The sequence below is a fragment of the Triticum urartu genome, chromosome 7A (genome assembly GCF_056163025.1).
Source record: "Triticum urartu cultivar PI428250 chromosome 7A, HENAU_Tu73, whole genome shotgun sequence".
Classification (NCBI taxonomy): Eukaryota; Viridiplantae; Streptophyta; class Magnoliopsida; order Poales; family Poaceae; genus Triticum; species Triticum urartu.
In genome coordinates, this window is record NC_141879.1 from 689,364,663 (window position 1) to 689,388,574 (window position 23,912).

Sequence of the window (23,912 nt, forward strand, 5' to 3'; positions counted from 1 at the left end):
ATTGTGCAACTCCCGGATACCGTAGGAGTGCCTTGGGTGTGCCAAACATCACAACGTAACTGGGTGACTATAAAGGTACATTACAGGTATCTCCGAAAGTGTCTGTTGGGTTGGCACGAATCGAGACTGGGATTTGTCACTCCGTATGACGGAGAGGTATCTCTGGGCCCACTCGGTAATGCATCATCATAATGAGCTCAATGTGACCAAGTGGTTGATCACGGGATCATGCATTACGGCACGAGTAAAGTGACTTGCCGGTAACGAGATTGAACTAGGTATTGGGATACCGACGATCGAGTCTCGGGCAAGTAATGTACCGATTGACAAAGGGAATTGTATACGGATTGATTGAATCCTCGACATCGTGGTTCATCCGATGAGATCATCGTGGAGCATGTGGGAGCCAACATGGATATCCAGATCCCGCTATTGGTTATTGACCGGAGAAGCATCTCGGTCATGTCTGCATGTCTCCCGAACCCATAGGGTCTACACACTTAAGGTTCGGTGACGCTAGGGTTGTGGAGATATTAGCATACGGTAACCCGAAAGTTGTTCGGAGTCTCGGGTGAGATCCCGGACATCACGAGGAGTTCCGGAATGGTCCGGAGGTGAAGATTTATATATAGGAAGTCAAGTTTCGGCCATCGGGAAAGTTTCGGGGGTAATCGGTATTGTACAGGGACCAGCGGAAGGGTCCCGGGGTCCACCGGGTGGGGCCACCTATCCCGGAGGGCCCCATGGGCTGAAGTGGGAGGGGAACCAGCCCCTAGTGGGCTGGTGTGCCCCCCTTGGGCCTCCCCCTGCGCCTAGGGTTGGAAACCCTAGGGGTGGGGGGCGCCACCCTTGCCTTGGGGGGCAAGGCACCCCCTTGGCCGCCGCCCCCCTAGGAGATTGGATCTCCTAGGGCCGGCGCCCCCTAGGCACCCTATATATAGTGGGGGGGAGGGAGGGCAGCCGGACCCAAGCCCCTGGCCTCTCCCTCTCCCTCCCGTGACACTCCTCCGTCTGCCTGTGCTTGGCGAAGCCCTGCCGAGATCACCGTTGCTTCCACCACCACGCCGTTGTGCTGCCGGATCTTCATCAACCTCTCCTTCCCCCCTTGCTGGATCAAGTTGGAGGAGACATCTTCCCAACCGTACGTGTGTTGAACGCGGAGGTGCCGTCCGTTCGGCACTTGGTCATCGGTGATCTGGATCACGTCGAGTACGACTCCATCAACCCCGTTCTCTTGAACGCTTCCGCGCGTGATCTACAAGGGTATGTAGATGCACTCCTCTCTCCCTCATTGCTAGATGGCTCCATAGATTGATCTTGGTGACGCGTAGAAAATTTTAAAAATTCTGCTACGTTCCCAAACAGTGGCATCATGAGCTAGGTCTATGCGTAGTTACTATGCACGAGTAGAACACAAAGCAGTTGTGGGCGTCGATATTGTCAATTTGCTTGCGGTTACTAGTCTTATCTTGATTCGGCGGCATCGTGGGATGAATCGGCCCGGACCAACCTTACACGTACGCTTACGTGAGACTGGTTCCACCGACTGACATGCACTAGTTGCATAAGGTGGTTGGCGGGTGTCTGTCTCTCCCACTTTAGTCGGATCGGATTCGATGAACAGGGTCCTTATGAAGGGTAAATAGAAATTGGCAATTCACGTTGTGGTTTTGGCGTAGGTAAGAAATGTTCTTGTTAGAAACCTATAACAGCCACGTAAAAACTTGCAACAACAATTAGAGGACGTCTAACTTGTTTTTGCAGCAAGTGTTTTGTGATGTGATATGGCCAAAGGATGTGATGAATGATATATGTGATGTATGAGATGATCATGTTCTTGTAATAGGAATCACGACATGCATGTCGATGAGTATGACAACCGGCAGGAGCCATAGGAGTTGTCTTTATTTATTTATGACCTGCGTGTCAACATAAATGTCATGTAATTACTTTACTTTATTGCTAAAGCGTTAGCCATAGTAGTAGAAGTAATAGATGACGAGACAACTTCAAGAAGACACGATGATGGAGATCATGATGATGGAGATCATGGTGTCATGCCGGTGACACCGATGATCATGGAGCCCCGAAGATGGAGATCAAAAGGAGCAAACGATATTGGCCATATCATGTCACTATTTGATTGCATGTGATGTTTATCATGTTTTACATCTTATTTGCTTAGAACGACGGTAGCTTAAATAAGATGATCCCTCATAATAATTTCAAGAAAGTGTTCCCCCTAACTGTGCACCGTTGCGAAGGTTCGTTGTTTCGAAGCACCACGCGATGATCAGGTGTGATAGATTCTAATGTTCGAATACAACGGGTGTAAGACAGATTTACACACGCAATACACTTAGGTTGACTTGACGAGCCTAGCATGTACAGACATGGCCTCAGAACACGGAAGACCGAAAGGTCGAGCATGAGTCGTATAGAAGATACGATCAACATGAAGATGTTCACCGATGTTGGCTAGTCCGTCTCACGTGATGACCGGACATGGCCTAGTTAACTCGGATCATGTTTCACTTAGATGACTGGAGGGATGTCTATCTGAGTGGGAGTTCATTGAGTAATTTGATTAGATGAACTTAATTATCATGAACTTAGTCTAAAATCTTTACAATATGTCTTGTAGATCAAATGGCCCACGTTGTCCTCAACTTCAACGCGTTCCTAGAGAAAACCAAGCTTAAAGACGATGGCAGCAACTATACGGACTAGGTCCGGAACCTGAGGATCATCCTCATAGCTGCCAAGAAAGATTATGTCCTAGAAGCACCGATAGGTGACGCACCTGTCCTAGAGAACCAAGACGTTATGAATGCTTGGCAGTCACGTGCTGATGATTACTCCCTCGTTCAGTGCAGCATGCTTTACAGCTTAGAACTGGGGCTCCAAAAGTGTTTTGAGAGACACGGAGCATATGAGATGTTCGAAGAGCTGAAAATGGTTTTTCAAGCTCATGCCCGGGTCGAGAGATATGAAGTCTCCGACAAGTTCTTCAGCTATAAGATGGAGGAAAATAGTTCTGCCAGTGAGCACATACTCAGAATATCTGGGTTGCATAACCGCTTGACTCAGCTGGGATTTAATCTCCCGGATGACGCGGTCATTGACAGAATCCTTCAGTCGGTTCCACCGAGCTACAAGAGCTTTGTGATGAACTTCAATATGCAGGGGATGGAAAAGACCATTCCTGAGGTGTATTCAATGCTGAAATCAGCAGAGGTGGAAATCAAAAAGGAACATCAAGTGTTGATGGTGAATAAAACCACTAAGTTCAAGAAATGCAAGGGTAAGAAGAACTTCAAGAAGGACGGCAAGGGAGTTGCCGCGCCCGGTAAGCAAGCTGCCGGGAAGAAGCCAAAGAATGGACCCAAGCCCGAGGCTGAGTGTTTTTTATTGCAAGGGAAGTGGTCACTGGAACCGGAACTGCCCCAAATACTTAGCGGACAAGAAGGCCGACAACACTAAAGGTATATGTGATATACATGTAATTGATGTGTACCTTACCAGTACTCGTACTAGCTCCTGGGTATTGGATACCGGTGCGGTTGCTCACATTTGTAACTCAAAGCAGGAGCTACGGAATAAGCGGAGACTGGCGAAGAACGAGGTGACGATGCGCGTCGGGAATGGTTCCAAGGTCGATGTGATCGCCATCGGCACGCTGCCTCTACATTTACCTACGGGATTAGTTTTAAACCTCAATAATTGTTATTTAGTGCCAGCTTTGAGCATGAACATTGTATCAGGATCTTGTTTAATTCGAGATTGCTACTCATTTAAATCCGAGAATAATGGTTGTTCTATTTATACGAGAGATATGTTTTATGGTCATGCTCCGATGGTGAATGGTTTATTCTTAATGAATCTCGAGCGTAATGCTACACATATTCATAATGTGAATACCAAAAGATATAAGGTTGATAATGATAGTCCCACATACTTGTGGCACTGCCGCCTTGGTCACATAGGTGTCAAACGCATGAAGAAGCTCCATGCAGATGGACTTTTAGAGTCTCTTGATTACGAATCATTTGACACGTGCGAACCATGCCTCATGGGTAAAATGACCAAGACTCCGTTCTCAGGAACAATGGAGAGAGCAACCAACTTATTGGAAATCATACATACTGATGTGTGCGGTCCAATGAGTGTTGAGGCTCGCAGTGGCTATCGTTAAGTTCTCACCCTCACTGATGACTTGAGTAGATATGGGTATGTCTACTTAGTGAAACACAAGTCTGAGACCTTTGAAAAGTTCAAGGAATTTCAGAGTGAGGTTGAGAATCAACGTGACAAGAAAATCAAGTTCTTGCGATCAGATCGTGGGGGAGAATACTTGAGTCATGAATTTGGCACACACTTAAGAAAATGTGGAATAGTTTCACAACTCACGCCGCCTGGAACACCTCAGTGTAATGGTGTGTCCGAACATCATAATCACACTCTATTGGATATGGTGCGGTCTATGATGTCTCTTACCGATTTACCGCTGTCATTTTGGGGCTATGCTTTAGAGACTGCCGCATTCACTTTAAATAGGGCTCCGTCGAGATCCGTTGAGACGACACCGTATGAATTATGGTTTGGGAAGAAACCTAAGCTGTCGTTTCTAAAAGTTTGGGGATGCGAAGCTTATGTCAAGAAACTTCAACCTGAAAAGCTCGAACCCAAGTCGGAAAAATGCGTCTTCATAGGATACCCTAAAGAAACTGTTGGGTATACCTTCTACCTCAGATCCGAAGGCAAGATCTTTGTTGCCAAGAATGGGTCCTTTATAGAGAAAGAGTTTCTCTTGAAAGAAATAAGTGGGAGGAAAGTAGAACTTGATGAAGTATTACCTCTTGAACTGGTAAGTGGCGCAGCTCAAGAAAATGTTCCTCAGGTGCCTGCACCGACTAGAGAGGAAGTTAATGATGATGATCATGAAACTTCAGATCAAGTTACTACTGAACTTCGTAGGTCCACGAGGACACGTTCCACACCAGAGTGGTACGGCAACCTATCTTGGAAATCATGTTGTTAGACAAAGGTGAACCTGTGAACTATGAAGAAGCGATGGCGGGCCCGGATTCTGACAAATGGCTGGAAGCCATGAAATCCGAGATAGAATCCATGTATGAAAACGAAGTGTGGACTTTGACTGACTTGCCCGATGATCGGGGAGCCATAGAAAATAATTGGATCTTTAAGAAGAAGACATACGCGGATGGTAATGTGACCATCTATAAAGCTCGGCTTGTCGCTAAGGGTTATCGACAAGTTCAAGGGGTTGACTACGATGAGACTTTCTCACCCGTAGCGAAGCTGAAGTCCGTCCGAATCATGTTAGCAATTGCCGCATTCTATGATTATGAAATATGGCAAATGGACGTCAAAACGGCATTCCTTAATGGTTTCCTTAAGGAAGAATTGTATATGATGCAGCCGGAAGGTTTTGTCGATCCTAAGAATGCTAACAAGGTGTGCAAGCTCCAACGCTCGATTTATGGGCTGGTGCAAGCATCTCGGAGTTGGAACATTCATTTTGATGAGATGATCAAAGCGTTTGGGTTTACGCAGACTTATGGAGAAGCCTGCATTTACAAGAAAGTGAGTGGGAGCTCTGTAGCATTTCTCATATTGTATGTGGATGACATACTGTTGATGGGAAATGATATAGAATTCTTGGAAAGCATAAAGGCCTACTTGAACAAGTGTTTTTCAATGAAGGACCTTGGAGAAGCTGCTTATATATTAGGCATCAAGATCTATAGAGATAGATAGAGATGCCTCATTGGTCTTTCACAAAGTACGTACCTTGACAAGATATTGAAGAAGTTCAAAATGGATCAGTCAAAGAAGGGGTTCTTGCTTGTATTGCAAGGTACGATATTGAGCATGGCTCAATGCCCGACCACGGCAGAAGATAGAGAAAAGATGAGTGTAGTCCCCTATGCCCCGGCATAGGGTCTATCATGTATGCTATGCTGTGTACCAGACCTGATGTAAACCTTGCCGTAAGTTTGGTAGGAAGGTACCAAAGTAATCCCGGCATGGAACACCGGACAGCGGTCAAGAATATCCTGAAGTACCTGAAAAGGACTAAGGACATGTTTCTCGTGTATGGAGGTGACGAAGAGCTCGTCGTAAAGGGTTACGTCGATGCTAGCTTCGACATAGATCTGGATGACTCTAAGTCACAAACCGGATACGTGTATATTTTGAATGGTGGGGCAGTAAGCTGGTGCAGTTGCAAGCAAAGCGTTGTGGCGGGATCTACATGTGAAGCGGAGTACATGGCAGCCTCAGAGGCAGCACAAGAAGCAGTCTGGGTGAAGGAGTTCATTACCGACCTAGGAGTCATACACAATGCGTCGGGCCCGATGACTCTCTTCTGTGACAACACTGGAGCTATTGCCCTTGCCAAGGAGCCCAGGTTTCACAGGAAGACCAGGTATATCAAGCGTTGCTTCAACTCCATTCGTGAAAGTGTTCAAAATGGAGACATAGAGATTTGTAAAGTACATACGGACCTGAATGTGGCAGATCCGTTGACTAAACCTCTCCCTAGAGCAAAACATGATCAACACCAGAACTGCATGGGTGTTCAATTCATCACAATGTAACTAGACTATTGACTCTAGTGCAAGTGGGAGACTGTTGGAAATATGCCCTAGAGGCAATAATAAAATGGTTATTATTATATTTGGGGGCGACCGGCTCCATGGTGTAGCCATCCTGTAGTGCGTGTTTGTGCTCCCTCCTAGGGATATGTGTGACATATATCATATTCACTGTTTTTACTTTGGGGGGAAATTGCTTCTGTCCCCCTGTGTTCGGCTGACGAGGCTCTTGGTCATCGTCGTCGCTTGGCGACCCCTTTCCCTTGTGTTTGGCATTAAGCTTGCCGGCTTGTTTGAAGACCCAAAAATTTCTGTTGGTGTGGTTGGCAGGTTTATTGGGGGTGCCATGAATCTGGCAAGGCCGATCAAGTATTTTATCTAGACTGGATGGGCCATCTCTATTTGCCTTTAGTGCTTTTTTCCGTTGACCGGGTTTGGAGCCGCTAAATCCGGCGTTAACCACCGTGTCTTGCGTTCCTTTGTTGTTGTTTCTACGCTTGTGCTTGTCGCGTCGTGGCTTGCCATTGCCGTCCCTGGTTTCGGAGGTACCAGGGTCGCTAGTGCTATTGCTTCTGCGAGGAAGCCAGCTATCTTCTCCTGTGCAGAAACGGGTCATAAGTGCGGTGAGGGCTGCCATGGACTTCGACTTTTCTTGGCCGAGGTGTCGGGCGAGCCACTCGTCTCGGACGCTTGTTTGAAGGCCGCGAGGGCTTTTATGTCCGGACAATCCACAATCTGGTTCTTTTTGATTAGGAACCTTGTCCAAAGCTGTCGGGCCGATTCCCCGGGTTGCTGGATTATGTGGCTAAGGTCATCGGTGTCTGGGGGCCAAACATAGGTACCCTAGAAGTTGTCTCTGAATGCATCCTCCAGGTCCTCCCAACTTCCAATAGAATTTTCTGGTAGGCTGTTCAGCCAGTGCCGTGCTGGTCCCTGAAGTTTAAGGGGGAGATATTTAATGGCGTGTAGGTCGTCACTGCGAGCCATGTGGATGTGGCGAAGAAAGTCTTCAACCCATACTGCGGGATCTGTTGTGCCGTTGTATGATTCGATGTTCATGGGTTTGAACCCTTCTGGGAACTGGTGCTCCATTACCTCATCGGTGAAGCATAGGGGGTGTGCGGCGCCCCTATGTCGGGCCGTGTCGCGACGCAATTCGGATGAAGTCCGTATGCGATTTTCGGCTGGCGCGTGATTATATTTGCCGCGCCGGGATTGGCAACCGTCTTCTCACGCCGGGGCGTGCCCCCGCGATCCATAGATTGATCTGGTTTGGCCTGTTTTATTTTCCAGGTATTGTTGTAGGTCATATGTATACCCTCGAGCCATTGTTTCTCTGCTTTTACGGTGAGGTGGAGCGGCTGGTGTTCGACATCAGTTGCCATTCTGCCCTGGCCATGTGGTGGTTGGTTGGGTCCGTCAGCTGCATTATGTGTGGGCGGTATGGGTTCCGGTGCCTCGGCATCGATTGGGGTAGCAGTTTACGCTTCGGTTAAGTCTTTACTGGGCGTTCGAGGCCGTACTCTTCGGCTGCCAAGACATTAGTACATCTGTCGTTGAGCAGATCTTGGTTAGCTTGCAACTGTTGCTGTTTCTTTTTTAGGCTTCTAGCCGTGGCTATTAGCTGGCAGTTGAAGCGCTCTTGCTCCAGGTGTTCCTCTGGCATGATAAAATCTTCATCGCCGAGGCTCACATCGTCTTCGAAGAGTGGCAGATAGTTGCTGTCCTCCGAGTCTTCGTTCTCTGCTTGCTCGTCGGGATCAATTTGCCCGTCCTCCCAATCATCCTGTTCGGAGGTTGGCTCGACGGGGTCTTCTTGGTCTTCGGTGTCGTCCGGAGTGTTGTTCTCTCTGGTGCCAGTATTGCTGTCTTCTCCACTATGTGAGCGCTTTGGTTGAGTCTCAGGAGGTATATCCTCAACTAGATTTTTCTCGTTATCGCCGTTACCCTCTTTGGGTGTATCCACCATATACACATCCTACGAAGAGGTGGCCGTCCATCGTCCGGTAAACAGCGTGTTTTGGGCCTGCTCTTCTCCGGCATCGTCGTCCATACCGTCGATGTCTTTGGAGCCATAATCGAGCATGTCGGTTAAGTCCTCGACAGTGGCTATGAAGTGGGTGGTGGGTGGGACGTAAGGTTCCCCGCTCTCAGCCCCTAGTCCGGGCTGGGCGTAGTTCATATGTTGCTCCTCTGTAATGACAAGGGATCGCATTAAGTCCAGAGCCTCGCTTAAAGGCGAGGTTCGGTCAGGGAGAAGAGAGTTCGTGGAGTGCAGCAAGAAGAAAACTCTTTGGCCGAGCTCACACGATGATGACTCTGAGGGTTCGGGGCCAGTGTTCGGAGAGGAGTCCGGCTTCATGATGATTGCCGGTGATACTGCTCCCTCCGGCTCTCCCGTACTAGGCTTAATAGCCACAACGAGTCCGGCGGGCTCGGGAATCCTGTTTTCAGACCTGGAGACGCACTCCGGATTTAAGGCCAGAGCGGAGGTTGGGTTCGCGAACCCTTCGAAGATCAAGTCTCCTCGGATATCAGCGACATACTCCAGATTTCCAAAACTAATCTTGTGACCTAGGGCGTAGCTGTCGATCTGCTCTAGCTGGCCAAGCGAGTTGGCCCGTAGTACGAAGCCGCAAAACACAAAGATCTGGCCGGGGAGAAAGACCTGCCTTAGGGCAACTTTGTCGTAGATGACTGATGGAGCCATCGAACCTTCCAGCGACGACACAGCGGAACTCTCAATGAAATAACCAATGTCGGTGTCAAAACTGACAGATCTTGGGTAGGGGATCCCGAATTGTGCGTCTAAGGATTGATGGTAACAAGAGACAAGGGACACAATGTTTTACCCAGGTTCGGGCCCTCTTGATGGAGGTAATACCCTCCGTCCTGCTTGATTGACTTTGATGAGTATAAGGGTTACAAGAGTTGATCTACCACGAGATCATAATGACTAAACCCTAATTGTCTAGCCTATATGATTATGATTGCCTATACGGACTAAACCCTCTATCTTATATAGATACCGGAGGGGGCTAGGGTTGTACAAAGTCGGTTTATAGAGAAAGGAATATTCACATCCGCACACTAAGCTTGCCTTCCACGCCAAGGAGAGTCCCATCCGGAGATGGGAGGAATTCTTATGTCTTGTACCTTCACGGCCCATTAGTCCGGTCCACGTTACATAGCCCGGACGCCCGAGCACTACTAGGGAAAACCTTATACATAGAAATTTATCAGTAGCGTTGTCTAAAAACAGGCGCTACTGCTAATTAGCAGCAGCGTGGGGTATAAAAACCGCGCTACTACTAAGTTGATAGTAGCAGCGAGGGGTATAAACCCGCGCTACTACTAAATGATCTTCATCATACCCCTGAAACAGGCCATAGTAGTAGCGAGGGGTATAAAACCCGCGCTACTACTAAGTAGGTAGCTATAGCACAGGTAAGACCCCCACGCTATTACTAACCGTGTCCACTACTGCACCATCTACCCGGCCCGATCCACTCCCACCCCACCACTAAAAAAACTCTTTCACATCCCTAGAAAAAACTCTCGCACGATCTCCTCGGTCCTCCCCAGCCCGGCTCCTCTCCCCAATATCTCCTCGCCGCCGCCCCCACCCACGCCGGCCGGTTCCGGCGAGCACCGGCCGCGCGCAACACCCCACCTCGTCCTCCTCCCCTCCCTTCCCCTTCCTCCTCAGCCCGCCCCTTCTCTCTCCTCCTTCCTCCTGGTGGCCGGTGATGGGCGCGGACGAGGAGCACCAGTCCCCCGCACGGAAGCGCGAGCGTGAGGAGGGGGAGGAGCCCGTGGCCGCCGTCCCAAATCTGCATCAGTTCGTCGAATAGCAGCGGCCGTGCTGTTTCTTCGCCGGCGAGATGTCTACCAATGGCGTCGAGATTAACGGGTACATTTTGTTCCCCTCTCCGACAAACAGCCATTGGTAGAAACTGGCACAGATTTTAGGGATTTCTGACTGATTTGCTGGCTCCATCGATTCACTGGATGTGTGCTGCGCCCGGGGCGAGGAGTAGTTCCTTCTTCCCAGCGAAGTCATAGGATTCATGAGCGTCCCAAACGGCGCGGTCTGTGCCGCCGGCTATGCACGGCCGCCTGTGGATGCAGTGGTGGGCGAGGTGTGCTCTGAAGCCACCAGCGGCTGGACGCGCAGGTCAGTGAAAATCAATCACCTCTATTTTCTTTCTATCTATTGTTCTGCAATCTCATATCTGGACCATATTTACGTTCTTAGTCACAGAAACGTGTTGATTGGGGCCTGCGTGGTATATGTTGTTGTTGGGGTTCATGAACGAGTCATAGTATATTCGGATGTAGCGGTGAAGCAGTTTATTTCCATATTTGTTAGGTTCCTAGGCACGTAAAATCTTGGCAGTGAGCTATGGGGTTCCCTGTTGCTGAATTTGTTCATGAAGCATTAGTATTTGATTCAGGACTGCTTTGGCCGGTTTGATTAGTTTGAGAGAGAGTCTGTACTACTGATGTTTTTGCAAGGCACTTTTTTTGGTTGGACTGCATAGTTGATTATTTTTATGTGGATGCCAGCTGATTAGTCTAGATGATGCCGGGAGCTGCAATGGAGTGGGCTAAGATTGTTGGCGATGCAGCGGTCTCTTACTAGTCACTAAGATATCATTCCATAAGCTGTAATCAGTCATATCCAAAACACAAATTATTATCCCCACTTCTGTCCCTGTTTATTTTCTTGGATTTAAACAATGGATTGACATCTTAGCCACCAATATATCATTCTGTAAGCTGTAATCAATAGTATCCAAATGGAATGGGACCTTTCTTTTATTTGAAACTTCCAAATCAAGGGTTTTCCTTGAAATATATTCATGGTGGTGTAAGTGATTTAGCTTTTGAACAGAAACTTTTACAAGTTTTTGGTTGCTTTGACAGTACAATATGTTCTACTGTACATTATATTTCCATATCTATATAATTTAGTTTGAGAAAGTAACTTAAGGAGGTGCATCCCTTTTTATAATTCCTCTACACTACTCAATCACTATCTACCTCTAATTATTATAGTGACATCACTTATGGGTGCGGAAACCATGATGCTCTTCTTTACTTGTTTTTTGAGGAAGCTGTAGCCTCCCGCATGCGCATGGTAGATTTAGTTGTGCAAGTGGGTCGTATCTTGATTTCCACTGGACATGTTGCCATGGAGCTGAAAACTATTGATGCTTTGCATAGGTTCATGGCCCTGTCATGTGCTTGCTCATGTCAATGTCCATGAGCAACAGCAAAATCAATCATTTAGTAGCATATCGTCTTAGACCTTAGTACTTTCCCTAGCAACTGGATATACCGGACTCTATAGTGCTAGTGCACTTTCATTTTTGTTAAATTTGTACACCCTGCCTGAGAAAACAGTAGCCGTCACTTAGCTTTTTGTTGGGTGCCTCATATAGGATGCACTTCCTCTATTACCGGACGACATCCACTAGGTTGATGATCCTAAACAGCCTGGGAGAGTGAATGCTTCAATGCTCATCACATACGTGTATGTAGAGTCTGGACTAGTTCATAATCTGTTTTCAACATTTGTACTACTAGATAAGTAGTAATTCTGAACAACTTTGTGGCTTGCAAAAACCAGATTGCAAGTAATTCTGAACATCTTTGTAGCTTGCAAGAACATACTTGAAATCAGTTGACACATGACCCCCGCGACAGAAGGCACTAATTAATGCTAATGATTTAGTAACTACAATTTTTTTTCTTTGCCTTGTCCCGCTCAGCAATGTATTGTATTTGTCTTCCAAGACTGAACTTGGTGCCAAACATTGCGGCGCGAAGTAAACACATCACCCTGCCTGATGTGGTACTATATATAGCGAATAACCTAACAAGAAATCTGCTAACACACAAAGTAATTTAGTTCACATATGCATTTCTGTGTTTCTTTTGGACTTTATGTTTCTCTATGCATTTGCCAATCTATATATTTAGTTTGAATAAGAAGTGAGGAATTAAGCATATATATTCGGCATGAGCCCCTTTAAATTGCTAGATGATAAGGAATCTTAACTTAATGGGTCTTGTGAATTGTAATATACTATTTAGTTTAACTGATGCAATTTGCGTACTAACAAGTTTTCACTTTCCGGATGTGGGTGCAGGGGTGATCGACACTGACTAGCGTGGCCCGGTGGGCATTGTGCTCTTGAACCACTTGGAGGCGGACTTTGCTGTGAAGCACGGTGGCCACATCGAACAGATGATCGTCCAGGTGATTTTGACACCGGAGGTCTTCGAGGTGGAGGTCCTCGACGCCATCGTCCGGGGGAAGGAGGATTCGGGTACATTGGCGTATGAACTCCGAGCCTTGGTAGATACATCTAGAGAAGTGATTTGTTTAGGTTGGTGGTGGACCACTAGGGGAGGTACTTCGATGATGGTTGTGTGTCTGATGTTAAATGGAATCCTGAGATGGTTCTGTGACGTTGGTTTGCTTTGCAATGGACGTATTACCATTCATGAATACCACATCTAACTTTTATTTTTTTTAATTCCTAAATTGTTAGTAGTAGCATGGGGTAAAAGTGAGCGCTACTAGTAGTTAGGTTAGTAGTAGCGTGGGTGTTAGCTTAGTAGTAGCGCGGGTTTAGCCCACGCCACTAGTAACAGTTAGTTCTAGCACCTTATTGGTAGCGCGGCTGTCCGCGCTGCTAATAGCCTAAAAACCCGCGCTGCTGCTAGCCTTTTCCCTAGTAGTGGAGGACCCCTTAATCCAGGACTCCCTCAGCAGCTGTCTTCCGCTGTTGCTGACGAGGCGTAGGAGGAGGCCGGCTGCTCGGACACGCCGGAGGAGGAGGAGAAGGAGGCGGAGTGGCGCCACGCGCTGGAGCAGCCGGAGAAGGAGGCTGTGTGGCTTGATCACTCGCCGGAGGAGGAGGCGGAGTGCCCTGACTCGCCGGAGGAGGAGAAGGAGGAGGAGGAGGCGGAGACGTCCAGTTCAGAAGGTTGATGAGCTCCTTCCGCCATAGACATGGAGTCTTCAGAGCAAGACCCAGCCGAGTCTCCCCTTCACCGGTAGGGTGGTCAAGCTCAAGCTCCTCAAATCCCTCCGTTATTTTATCCACTATCACAACAGCATAGCCTTGTGGAATCAGAAGGCAGTGAAAAGTTGCACCGGGTTCAGGAGGTGCAACAGAGCCGACAACCGCCTTGAATTTGAGGTGCTGCCATTGCATCATAAGGTGGCAATCTTGAGCCTTCGTGATAGCATCCACGGGGTAGCTAGGAGCCGTGAAGTCAAGCTGCTGAAGGAGCTCGGTAGAAGCCACGCTGCTTCTCCGCCGAGATGGCGAGGTAGCTCCGGCAGGTCGCTGGCTATGAACTACTTGTTCCTCTAGCACTCGTACCCCTCCATTCAGCTTCTGCAGTTTGGTCTGCTCCACTTTCCTCCTCCTCTCCCGGGTTTTGTAACTGCCTGCGCCAGGAAACCCAACCTTCCACGCAACGGAGCCTACCGTGCCTCGTGTTCGTCTTGGGTGCTCAGGATTCACTACAAAAAAATACACTTCCATGATGATACGTGTTTGTCACAGTAGATCATGTTTTCTGTCATGCATGTACATCCATGACAATTTTAGGACAGAATCAAGATAGTCATACCTGTGCTGTCGTAGAAGTGTTCCATGACATTACTAAAATTATCATCACGGAAGTGTCCCTTTCCATGACGATAAATCATGCGTCATAGAAGTGCTTTCGTCAAGGGTGACCAATACGTGGCATCCATCTTAACGGAACGCCGTTAAGCTATCGGGTCCGGTTTTAGATCCGATAACCCGTTAACAGCCGGACCAATGGGGATTTTCCACGTGTAAAATACTCATTGGCCGGAGGAAACACATGTTTGCTCACCGTTGGGACAGATGTCATCCACTCATTGGACATGAGGCACCTATGATACATCGACACGTGGAACGGCCCAATAGAGGCCCATTCCGGTGAAAAGGCCGGCCCAGCTAAAGGCCCACCATTTTTTTTCAGGCACTACTGGGCTGGCCCGTTAACAGCGTGCCATGTTTTGGGCCAAATTGAGGCCCATACCAGATCAGGCCCATTCACAGCCTGCCGTGTTTTGGGCCAAATTACGGTCCATATCGGATCAGGCCCGTTAAGAGGCCACTGTTCTTTTGGGCCCATTCTAGGATAGGTTTGTATTTCAGCCTGTTAAATGCCCATTTACCAGTTCGGCTCGATAATAGTTTTGGCCTGTTAGCAGCATGTGGTGCATCTGGGACGTTGTCGGCCTGGTTTAACTTTAGGCCATTTAATGGCCCATGTAGACACTTGGCTATTTATTGTCTGATGTAACTTTAGAACTCTTAACGGCCCATAGTCTTCATGGATAAATTTCAGCCCAACTGGCCTACTGGCCTGTTAATGGCCCGTGTAACAGTTAGGCCTAATTACTGCCCGCATTGAATACGGCCTGCTTACAGCCCATCTGATAATGGACCATGACACTTTTAGGCCTATGGCCCGCATAGATACCAGCCTGCTTAAAGCCCAGAATTTTATTGGGCCAAACAGGCAAGAGATATATTTTGGCCTGTTAACTGCTCGTCCTATTTGGGCCAAACATGGGCCTTAGGCAGTTTCGGCCTGTATTGTCCCATGAATTTTTCGGCTCAATGCTAGCCCAATCTAGGTTTTAGCCTGTTAAAAGCCCATTGTATTCTCTGGCCCAGCTGGCCAGAAATTTACTTGGCCTGTTAAAGGCGGGAAACAACCATAAGGTTTAGACCTGCTAATGGCCCAAGATGATTATAGGCCCATGTTTTGGCCCATATGAGTAACGAGCCGCCCTGAAGACCAACAACACTGAGATCCACTGAACCTTCCAACCTAAATTACAGCATACTGACCAAGAATAAACCTAGACTATACAACAAAGAAATTACATCATATTACATCCCCTCGGCATCAAAGTTCGCCGCCAGTGATAATAAAGGGCAACTAGATAGTAGATTAAATAAAGTGGGCAGGTAGCCACCAGTGGAAGTTAACAGGCGGACAAAATAATAGACAGAACCGACAGTGCTTCAACACATTTCAACAAAGGTTAGCCCGGCCCAGCAGCCGCAACGCAAGTAGCTTAGCAACCTGATAAGAGTATGCTTCTTTGGCACTCATATCCACCAACTTAAGCTACATAGCATCAATAAACGTCCTGTACTTACGGTTAATCTTGCATAGAGATTGGAGTTCCAGTCATATTTGAGCGGAAGCATGTATTTCTGCTTGAATTTCAGACTGGAGAAGTCGAACAGATTCAGGCGGCGACTTAATCGAGTTTGTATCACTGAGTAAGTTTGACACTACATCAAGATGTGACTTCGTGGTTGTATCCCTACCCTCAATATGTTTTGACTTCTCCTCTAGAATATATGTTAGAGGGACAAAAAATGGGTTCGTCTCACTATCATTGTGGCAGTTCTTCCTAGCAGCAGTGTTGTCACCCTGAAAGAGAAACAAGTAGGTAGATAACAGGTTTTGCACGTATAAGCATCAGCGCTGTCAATTCATCTCATTTCTGTGTCAGAAATAAAGAGACATAGTTTAAAATAGCATTAACATAATAGGCATTGTTCATAGTTAAGACGGCAGGAAATGGCATTGCGCAGGAGTGGCCAGCCTCACCAGACCACTGGATTACAGATCAAGAACACAAGCATAGATGTAGATCTAAACAACGTATAAGCATGAATGGTGAGTGTACTGTCAATTTATACCATTTCAGATTGGTAAATAAAGAGACACAATTTAAATAACATTGATATAATATGGCATTGTTCATAGTTGAGACATAGCAGGATATGACATTGCGCTGTTGTTGGTAGTCTCACCACACCACTGGATTACAGATCAAGAACACAAGCATACACATAGTGCTAAAGAACATAACTTTCTATGTTTAGTTTAATTGACATGGTACGAATAAGGAACTAGATTGTACAATTAAAGAATGAAATTGAGAACGACAAACTTATGTTTATGTACTTCTACTTTATAAACTTTGAACAAGCAATTTGATGCAGATGACAAAAATAAACAGCATTTGCACTCATAGCTATCCCAAATATAAACAACAAAGTTTGAAGGCTCGAGGTGAACAAACTTACATTAGTAGTGAAGACAGGCTCTATAAAGGCCTTGTCCATATTGATGGGGGGGGGGCAATTCAAGACGTTTACCTCACACTCTTCTTCAAGAGTATTGCCTTTATTCTACATTTTGTTAAGAGTAAATATAGATGTGAAAATATAGAAACAAATGGCAATTATTCAACTTAACATGCAGAGTACAAATGTAAATACAGCATACAGGCAGAAGGCACTGACAAGAGCAATGCGGAGCTAAACTTCTTCAGTAACATTGGTTTTATTCAATATTTTGGCAAGAGTAAATGTAGATCTGATGTCTAGAAAAATGGAGGACAAGGGAAAATAAGCTGCAAAGTGTACATGAAGAACTGGCTGACAAATATAAGGACTACAAATACTTATAAGAACAATGCAGAACTAAATTTCTTCATAGGCATTGGGTTTATTCTACATTAATTTAAGCATTAATATAGATATGATAATTTGGAGCGAATAGTGGATAAGCAAGCTATAATGCAAAATGATGTCACATAATCCACCAGGTATGAATGTAAGGACGACGATAGAACAATAGATACTCACAAGAGCAAAGCAGCGACCAGCATAGTTGCGATATCCTAGGTTTTGCAGCGCTGGTTCTATCGCCAATATACGTCGAGTGCTATGTGATTTCTTCGGTAGCACTACCTTTTTCAAGGACTTTGCTTGTACTCCTTCAGGTTCTGCAATCACCCTCTTCCTTTTGTATGTCTGAAACACAAGAACAACATTTGAATGGAAAAACATGGTATGACGACAAGTGGAATAGGTGTTGATAATGGATGGGCATGGAATCTTCACATATATCATGAGTAAATTAAGCAGATGGCGGTGCAACGAAGCAAAATAAATGCAAGACACCTTATGCAAGATATGTGCAACCAATAAAACCTTGCCAAATTAGAACATGCACCTTGTTGGGTGAACACGATAGGCCATCTGCCTTTAACTCCTTGAGCTCAGAATAGTCATTAGGATCATATTCTGAATACGAATCTATAGGTCGGGACCATGTGGGTTTCATTGCATCCACAATGGACCTCAATCCCTTCATGCCAAGTTTGTTACCCATTGAACTGTTCCGCAATATTCTTCTAATGTGCGCATTCTTACACTACTAGGGAAAACCTTATACACAGAAATTTAGCAGTAGCGCGTGTCAATATGGGCGCTAGTGCTAAATAGCAGTAGCGTGCGTTCGTAAACCGCGCTACAGATACAATAGTAGCAGTAGCACGTGCACATGAAAAAGCGCTACCACTAATATTCCCATTGCTAAAACGATAGGCTACACATAGCAGTAGCGGTCTTGAGGGAAGCGCGCTACCGCTAGGACATAAGTAGCAGCGCGTTTCGCACGGAGAGCGCTACTGCTAATGGAAATAAAATAAAATGAAAAACAAATGGAAAAGTAAATGAAAAAGAAAGAAATAGAAAAAGGAGAAAGGAAAAAAATAAAATGTAGAGCAAAATAAATGAGAAAGCGAAAAAGGAGAAAGGCGTAGCAGTAGCATTTGTTTGTAAGAGGCGCTATAGCTAACGTAGCTGCATCGCGTTTCCTAGATCCCCGCTGTAGAAACAGAAAAGGAAATAAGAAAGATGACGGAAATTACATAGCTATAGCAGTAGCGCATTTTGTGAAAATCGCGATAGCTAACTTAGCTATAGCGCGTTTCGTGAAAAGCGCTACCGCTAAGTTTGACTTAACCAAAAAACCGTTTCCCCCTGGCCACCACTTCTCCCCCAAAATCCCTCGACCCACACCCCGCCGCCGTCTGCCCGATTAGCCCTCGCCCCACTTCGCCGTCGTCTCCTGCCGACGTCGATGCCCCCGGAGCCACCAGAGCCGCGCGCCATCGATGCCACTGGAGCCGCCCCCAACGCCACCGGAGCCGCGCGACCTCATCAACGCCACCGGAGCCGCAGTCGACGCCACTGGATCCTCCCTCACCACAACTGCCTCCCTCGCCGTCACCGGAGACGCCCCTGCCTCCCTCGCCACCACTACCTCCCGCGCCACCACCGGAGCCATCCTCTGTAAGCCCCCACCCCTCCTCTCTCTCTCTCTAAATTAGTTAGGCTAATTTAGTTAGGAAAAGAATTTAGTTAGGTTAATTTAGTTAGGTTATTAGTTAGGTTAATTTGACAGAGACGCCCCTACCTCCCTCGCCACATCTGCCTCTCTCGCCTTAGGAAAAAATTATATATGCTTAACTAGGGCAGTAGGGTTAGGGTTGTAGCGTTTAATTACAAATGTTAGGAAAGCAAGGTTTAACTAGATGTTAACTAGGGTGGTAGGATTTAGTTTAGAGAAAAAATCAATATAAAAATATAAATTTCTATTAGTGTTGCAATTCTAGTAGGTTCTTAATTTTTAGTGAATTTTTATTAGGACAAAAAATTTAGGACATAATTTGAGTTCTAGGTTCATAATTTGAGTTCTAGGGTTCATCCATCTATATTTGGTTTTTGAATTGAGTTTCAGAGAGCATGAGATTTGGTAGATTTTCTTGAAGTGTCAAACACTAGGAGATGCAAATTTGAAGTGGTCATGGTACATGAAAAATCCTCAATTGTGTTTTCTCATTGATCATAATCGACATTGAAGTGGTTCGATTATGCCCAAGTGGCCTTTTGTTGTTTCTAGGGAATGAAGCTGAGTGGCCGATGTTTCGCCGGAATGTTGATTCATTTCCGTTACGGCAAATTTTAGGTTCTCGATTTGTCCACTTTTTAGCAAAGGTCATGCCGAAATTTTCCGTGAATTTCGGCATGACTTGTGCTACAAACTAGGACATATCGAGTGCCCGGGATATGCCACACCAGGAAGGAGTCAACGTTCCTGCAAAACATAGGCCTTTTTATGTCATTATTCATTTTATTCGGTCTAGAATTAATTTACTAGATTTAATGGTATGAAACATGGCTAGCAACGATGAAGGACATGGTTCTGGTTATTGCGACGACGTCTACCTGGCGACAGACGAATTTTTGAGCATTGCCGACGATCAACTGATGTTGTTGCCGGGCCCACCGGTCACATCGGGGACTGAGACCGACACGCAGACCGGCGCTGAGACTGAGATCGGCGCTGCCTCGGGGAGCGGAGCCGGTATAGAACAGAAAGCAAAGAGGCGACGGCTTCCTAACAAGCTCAGGACTACTAGACTGGTGGTCATAGAGGTGGACGACGACAATTTTGAGCAAAACGCGCCCGAGGAAGCGCGCGCGTGCTACGACAATCAAATTGGCTGCATCATACGGACAACCGCCACCATCAACGATGAGAAACTAAACAAGTTAGATAATATGAGGCCCACCCTCCTAAAGAAGTTGCACCAGATATTCTTGTTCCTGGGCCGGAATGAAAATGATTATAAAGATCCAGATAAGGACCCGACAATGAAGAAGATAAACGTGCCCACCCTCCATGAGCAAGTTTAGCGACGCGTTGGCCGCCTGGAAAGCAAGGGTGAAATATCGGATCTTCAACGAAAAGGAACCCTACTCCGATATTCTAAAGGATAATCCGACAATCACGGCAGAGCACTTTGAAATATTCAAGGCGGCTTGCGAGGCCAAAGATGCCAAAAAAAGTCAGAGTACATGAAGGGGCTTCAACAGAAGAACATTAGGTGCCACCACCTCGGAAGCCGTGGTTATGGCGGGAAGAGGTCCATATGGGCCAAGGAGGACGCGGAAGCCGTGAGTCTGGGCATCCCAGACCCCTTGGCGGAGTTCATCGTCTCGCAGGAGCATGACGTCCTCAGGGACCGGCACTGTTGGGACCCAGTGAAGAAGGTTTTCGAGAAGAACGCGGTCACGACAGAGTTCATTAGACTGCTGGTAATTTTAGTTTCTGATCAATTCGACTGCACGTTTGTCATATTTGTAAACGATCCTTGTGCCTTTTGCAAAGAGAGCAGCACAGGATTACGGCCGAAAGCGACTCGCCGTCTGAGGCGTTGGCGAGGCCCAAGTGGGACACTCTATTCAACCGGGCATTGAACATATTGAAAGGACTCCCGGTGGAGACTCGACCGTCGTATGGATGCGTGCACCGTGTCGGAGACGGTGCCACGTGGAAGAAGTACTACCATGAGACCATAGAGGAGAGAAAGGAAAGACAGAGGTTAACTGAAGAAAACATCGACAAGAAGGTTGAGATTGCGGTTGAAAAGAAACCATCTAAGACAGTCACAAGAGTGGTAGCTACTGCACAACAGGTGCTTGTAGATATGTCTACTACCTTGGTTCCGGCCGTTTTCAATTGGAGCAGGCAAAATCCAGAAAAAATGCAACGGACTTTCCCCTTGCTGACTTCCTCAGGAGCAGCTCGACTAGCGTTGCACCAGCACCTGCACCGGCTCCTGCACCTGCTCCCGCACCTGCTCTGGCACTGGCTCCTGCACCTGCTCCCGCTCCGGCTGCTGCACCTACTCCCGCACTGGCTCCTGCACCTGCTCCCACACTGGCTTCCGCACCTGCTCCGGCACCGGACGTGCTCGGCGGTGCTTCGTCTTTGGCTGAGCTCGACGCCCTCACGGTATCTGTCACACCGGCCCCCTTCAATAAATATATAATCTCCCGTTTTCGTTGCCTTTCGGATGTCTCACGTCACAGACTTTTCTTTGCAGGCCGATGAAACCCCGTGCACCATATTGTACACTATTGGTGACTAGAAGGTGGACGTGGGGAAGGCGACGATAACGGAGCCGAAGGAACCATTGTTCCACAGCCGACCGATCCCCCCGGAAGTCTTCAAGGATTCCGTGGCCAGTGTCAAACCGGGCCATGAGAATTTGGCTCCTCGGTACTAGTGGGGGATGACGACGAGACCCCGCGGCGGCTTGTTGATTGTTGCAATGGGTGGGTCCTGTTGTGGCCAAAGAGTCTGCTTCGTCTGGAGGCGGCCGGGAGCACACCCACGAGCACACAGTTAGGTATGAACATCAACACCCCGCCTACTCCATTAGTCGCTGGTGACGTCGCCATAGATGAGGATGAGGATGAGGATGACACTCAACAGTATGTCAATACTAGCGCCTACTTAGGGTTTGAGCCTCATGAGTCGGTGCCTGAATTGCCGCCTCCGGAGTCTGAACATATTATGGACAACCTTCCGGTAGTAAAGAAGTCTAGGAAGAGACTGAGGAAAGGCAAAAAAGCTGCTTCTGTGATCCAGCAGCCTCGGGTTCAAGACCGTATAGATATTCCCGGTGCGGCAAAATGGCATATCCCCGGTCAACCAATCCTACCTGAAGCTGCGCCGCGGGCCAGATTCGGCGATTTAAGGAGACTTCATGACAATGTGGTGCGGACAGAGAAAGGCCTCATCGCCTCAAAAAATCCAGGATACCCACTCTACGTGGTTAACGTGCCGCGGGGATTGTCGTACGTCGACACATTCCTCGCGGAGAAGTTCTTCCTTCGATTCGATTACATCTTTGACATGTTTCACTTGAAGAAGCTGGATTTTGTATTTGTCCGCCTTTATGCTTTGCACATGAACTACCTGATCGGGGTTGAGCAGATACCTTATATTTGTGTCGCTGACCCGTACTTCATGCACGAGGCCTTCTTGGGAGTCTGCGCAAAGCACTGTGAATACGCGAGGGAATACATCGTCAATTTCATGCTCGCCAATAAGGACAAGGAGGCGATTCTCGTGCCTTATCATCCCATGTAAGTCATCCGCGCGGATATCCTTCCTTTGATTTCAATCATTCATTTGCACGGTGGAGGCTAATTAATTTGAGGTGTACTAATTTTGCACAGCGGCGGGCACGCCATCCTCATCATCCTCTACCCCCGACACTCTCATGCTCTTTACTTGGACTCGTCGAAGAACATTAAGTAAAAGGATTACACCCACATCAAGTCTGTTCTCCACAGTGCTATGTTTTACTACGGCGCACGGGGTGGAGAGGTCAAGGACAAGAAGAAAAAGGACGGCAGGCCCGCCTTCGGCCATAAGACCGACTTCTGCTGCATCCAGCAACCGAGTGATTCTCTTAATGATGGATTCTATGTCCTACACCAGATGCTGGAGTACAGACGGGATCACCAGAACCTTTGCATGTCACCTACATCCGGCGATGCCCATATTCTGCAATGGGCAAAGAACTTAGGAGATATCAAGGATCATCGACTTCGAGCTGAGTTCTATCACATCCAGCACGAACTTGCCCAAATCATCATGAAGGAGGTCGTCGAAAAATCAGGGATGTTCTACGAAGAAGGACAAATGTCGCGGGAAGACGTCCGAACACGCCTCCAAGCTCAGCGTCTCAACCTGAAGCCTTTCACTAAGCTCGGGGACTATCTCCCTGACTTGGATGGATGGCACGACATGGAGTGACTGTCGATATATGACAATGTGTCCGCTTAGTCCATACTATCTGTATGACGAAAGTTTGAATTATGCACGATGAAACTTTATTTGTGATGTAATTAAACCGTCCTCCTCGACTAGCGAAGATCACTCTAGTTAGGGCATTTTGGGTACGACGAACTTTGTTATTTATGCTTATGATATGTTGCTTCTATTTTTGCCAAGTCTATCTCTTTCTGTTGCTCAACTATATATGTAGCATATTATCGACTCATGTGACGATGCAGGTGTATAGATCATCGATGGCGAAGAAGTGCTACGTCAGGAGTATACAACGAGTGGCCGGAATGTCAGGCCCAGGTGTACCGGTTTCCGGTTTCCGAGCGACAGCCAGTATTTAGTTTAGGTTCACGCAAAGTGAGAGCTCTTCTCGCGTATATCATTGTTTAGATGGATGATGATGTAGTTGCAAGTAATCGAGATTTGTATTGCTATTTTCGAGATGATGACGAGAGACCACTTGGTGTTGGATGATGATTATGATGATGACATGATTTGATGAGACTATTTGTATGTATGTGCTATGATTACATTTGTATGTCTATCATATGCTAAAGATTATTGTATAAAGCCTATTCAAATACAAAACAAATATGCAGAAAAAAACTACTAAAATTAGCAGTAGCGAGTGGAGAAAAGTTAGCAGCAGCGCCACAGTAACAGTAGCGCATCCAGGCAAAGCACGCTAGAGCTATTATATAG

The 23,912-nt window shown here is 47.0% G+C and overlaps 1 protein-coding gene across 1 annotated transcript in view; it reads right to left on the reverse strand.

Annotated features, from left to right (window-relative positions):
* Nucleotides 1-15,884: 15,884 nt before the first annotated feature.
* Nucleotides 15,885-23,912, reverse strand: part of LOC147961554 (uncharacterized) — a 96,068-nt gene continuing 88,040 nt past the window's right edge. Inside the window, exon 3 of the mRNA XM_087533859.1 lies at nt 15,885-16,133. Within this exon, the coding sequence (XP_087389985.1) occupies nt 15,885-16,133 (249 nt within the window). The remainder of the gene's footprint in view (nt 16,134-23,912) is intronic.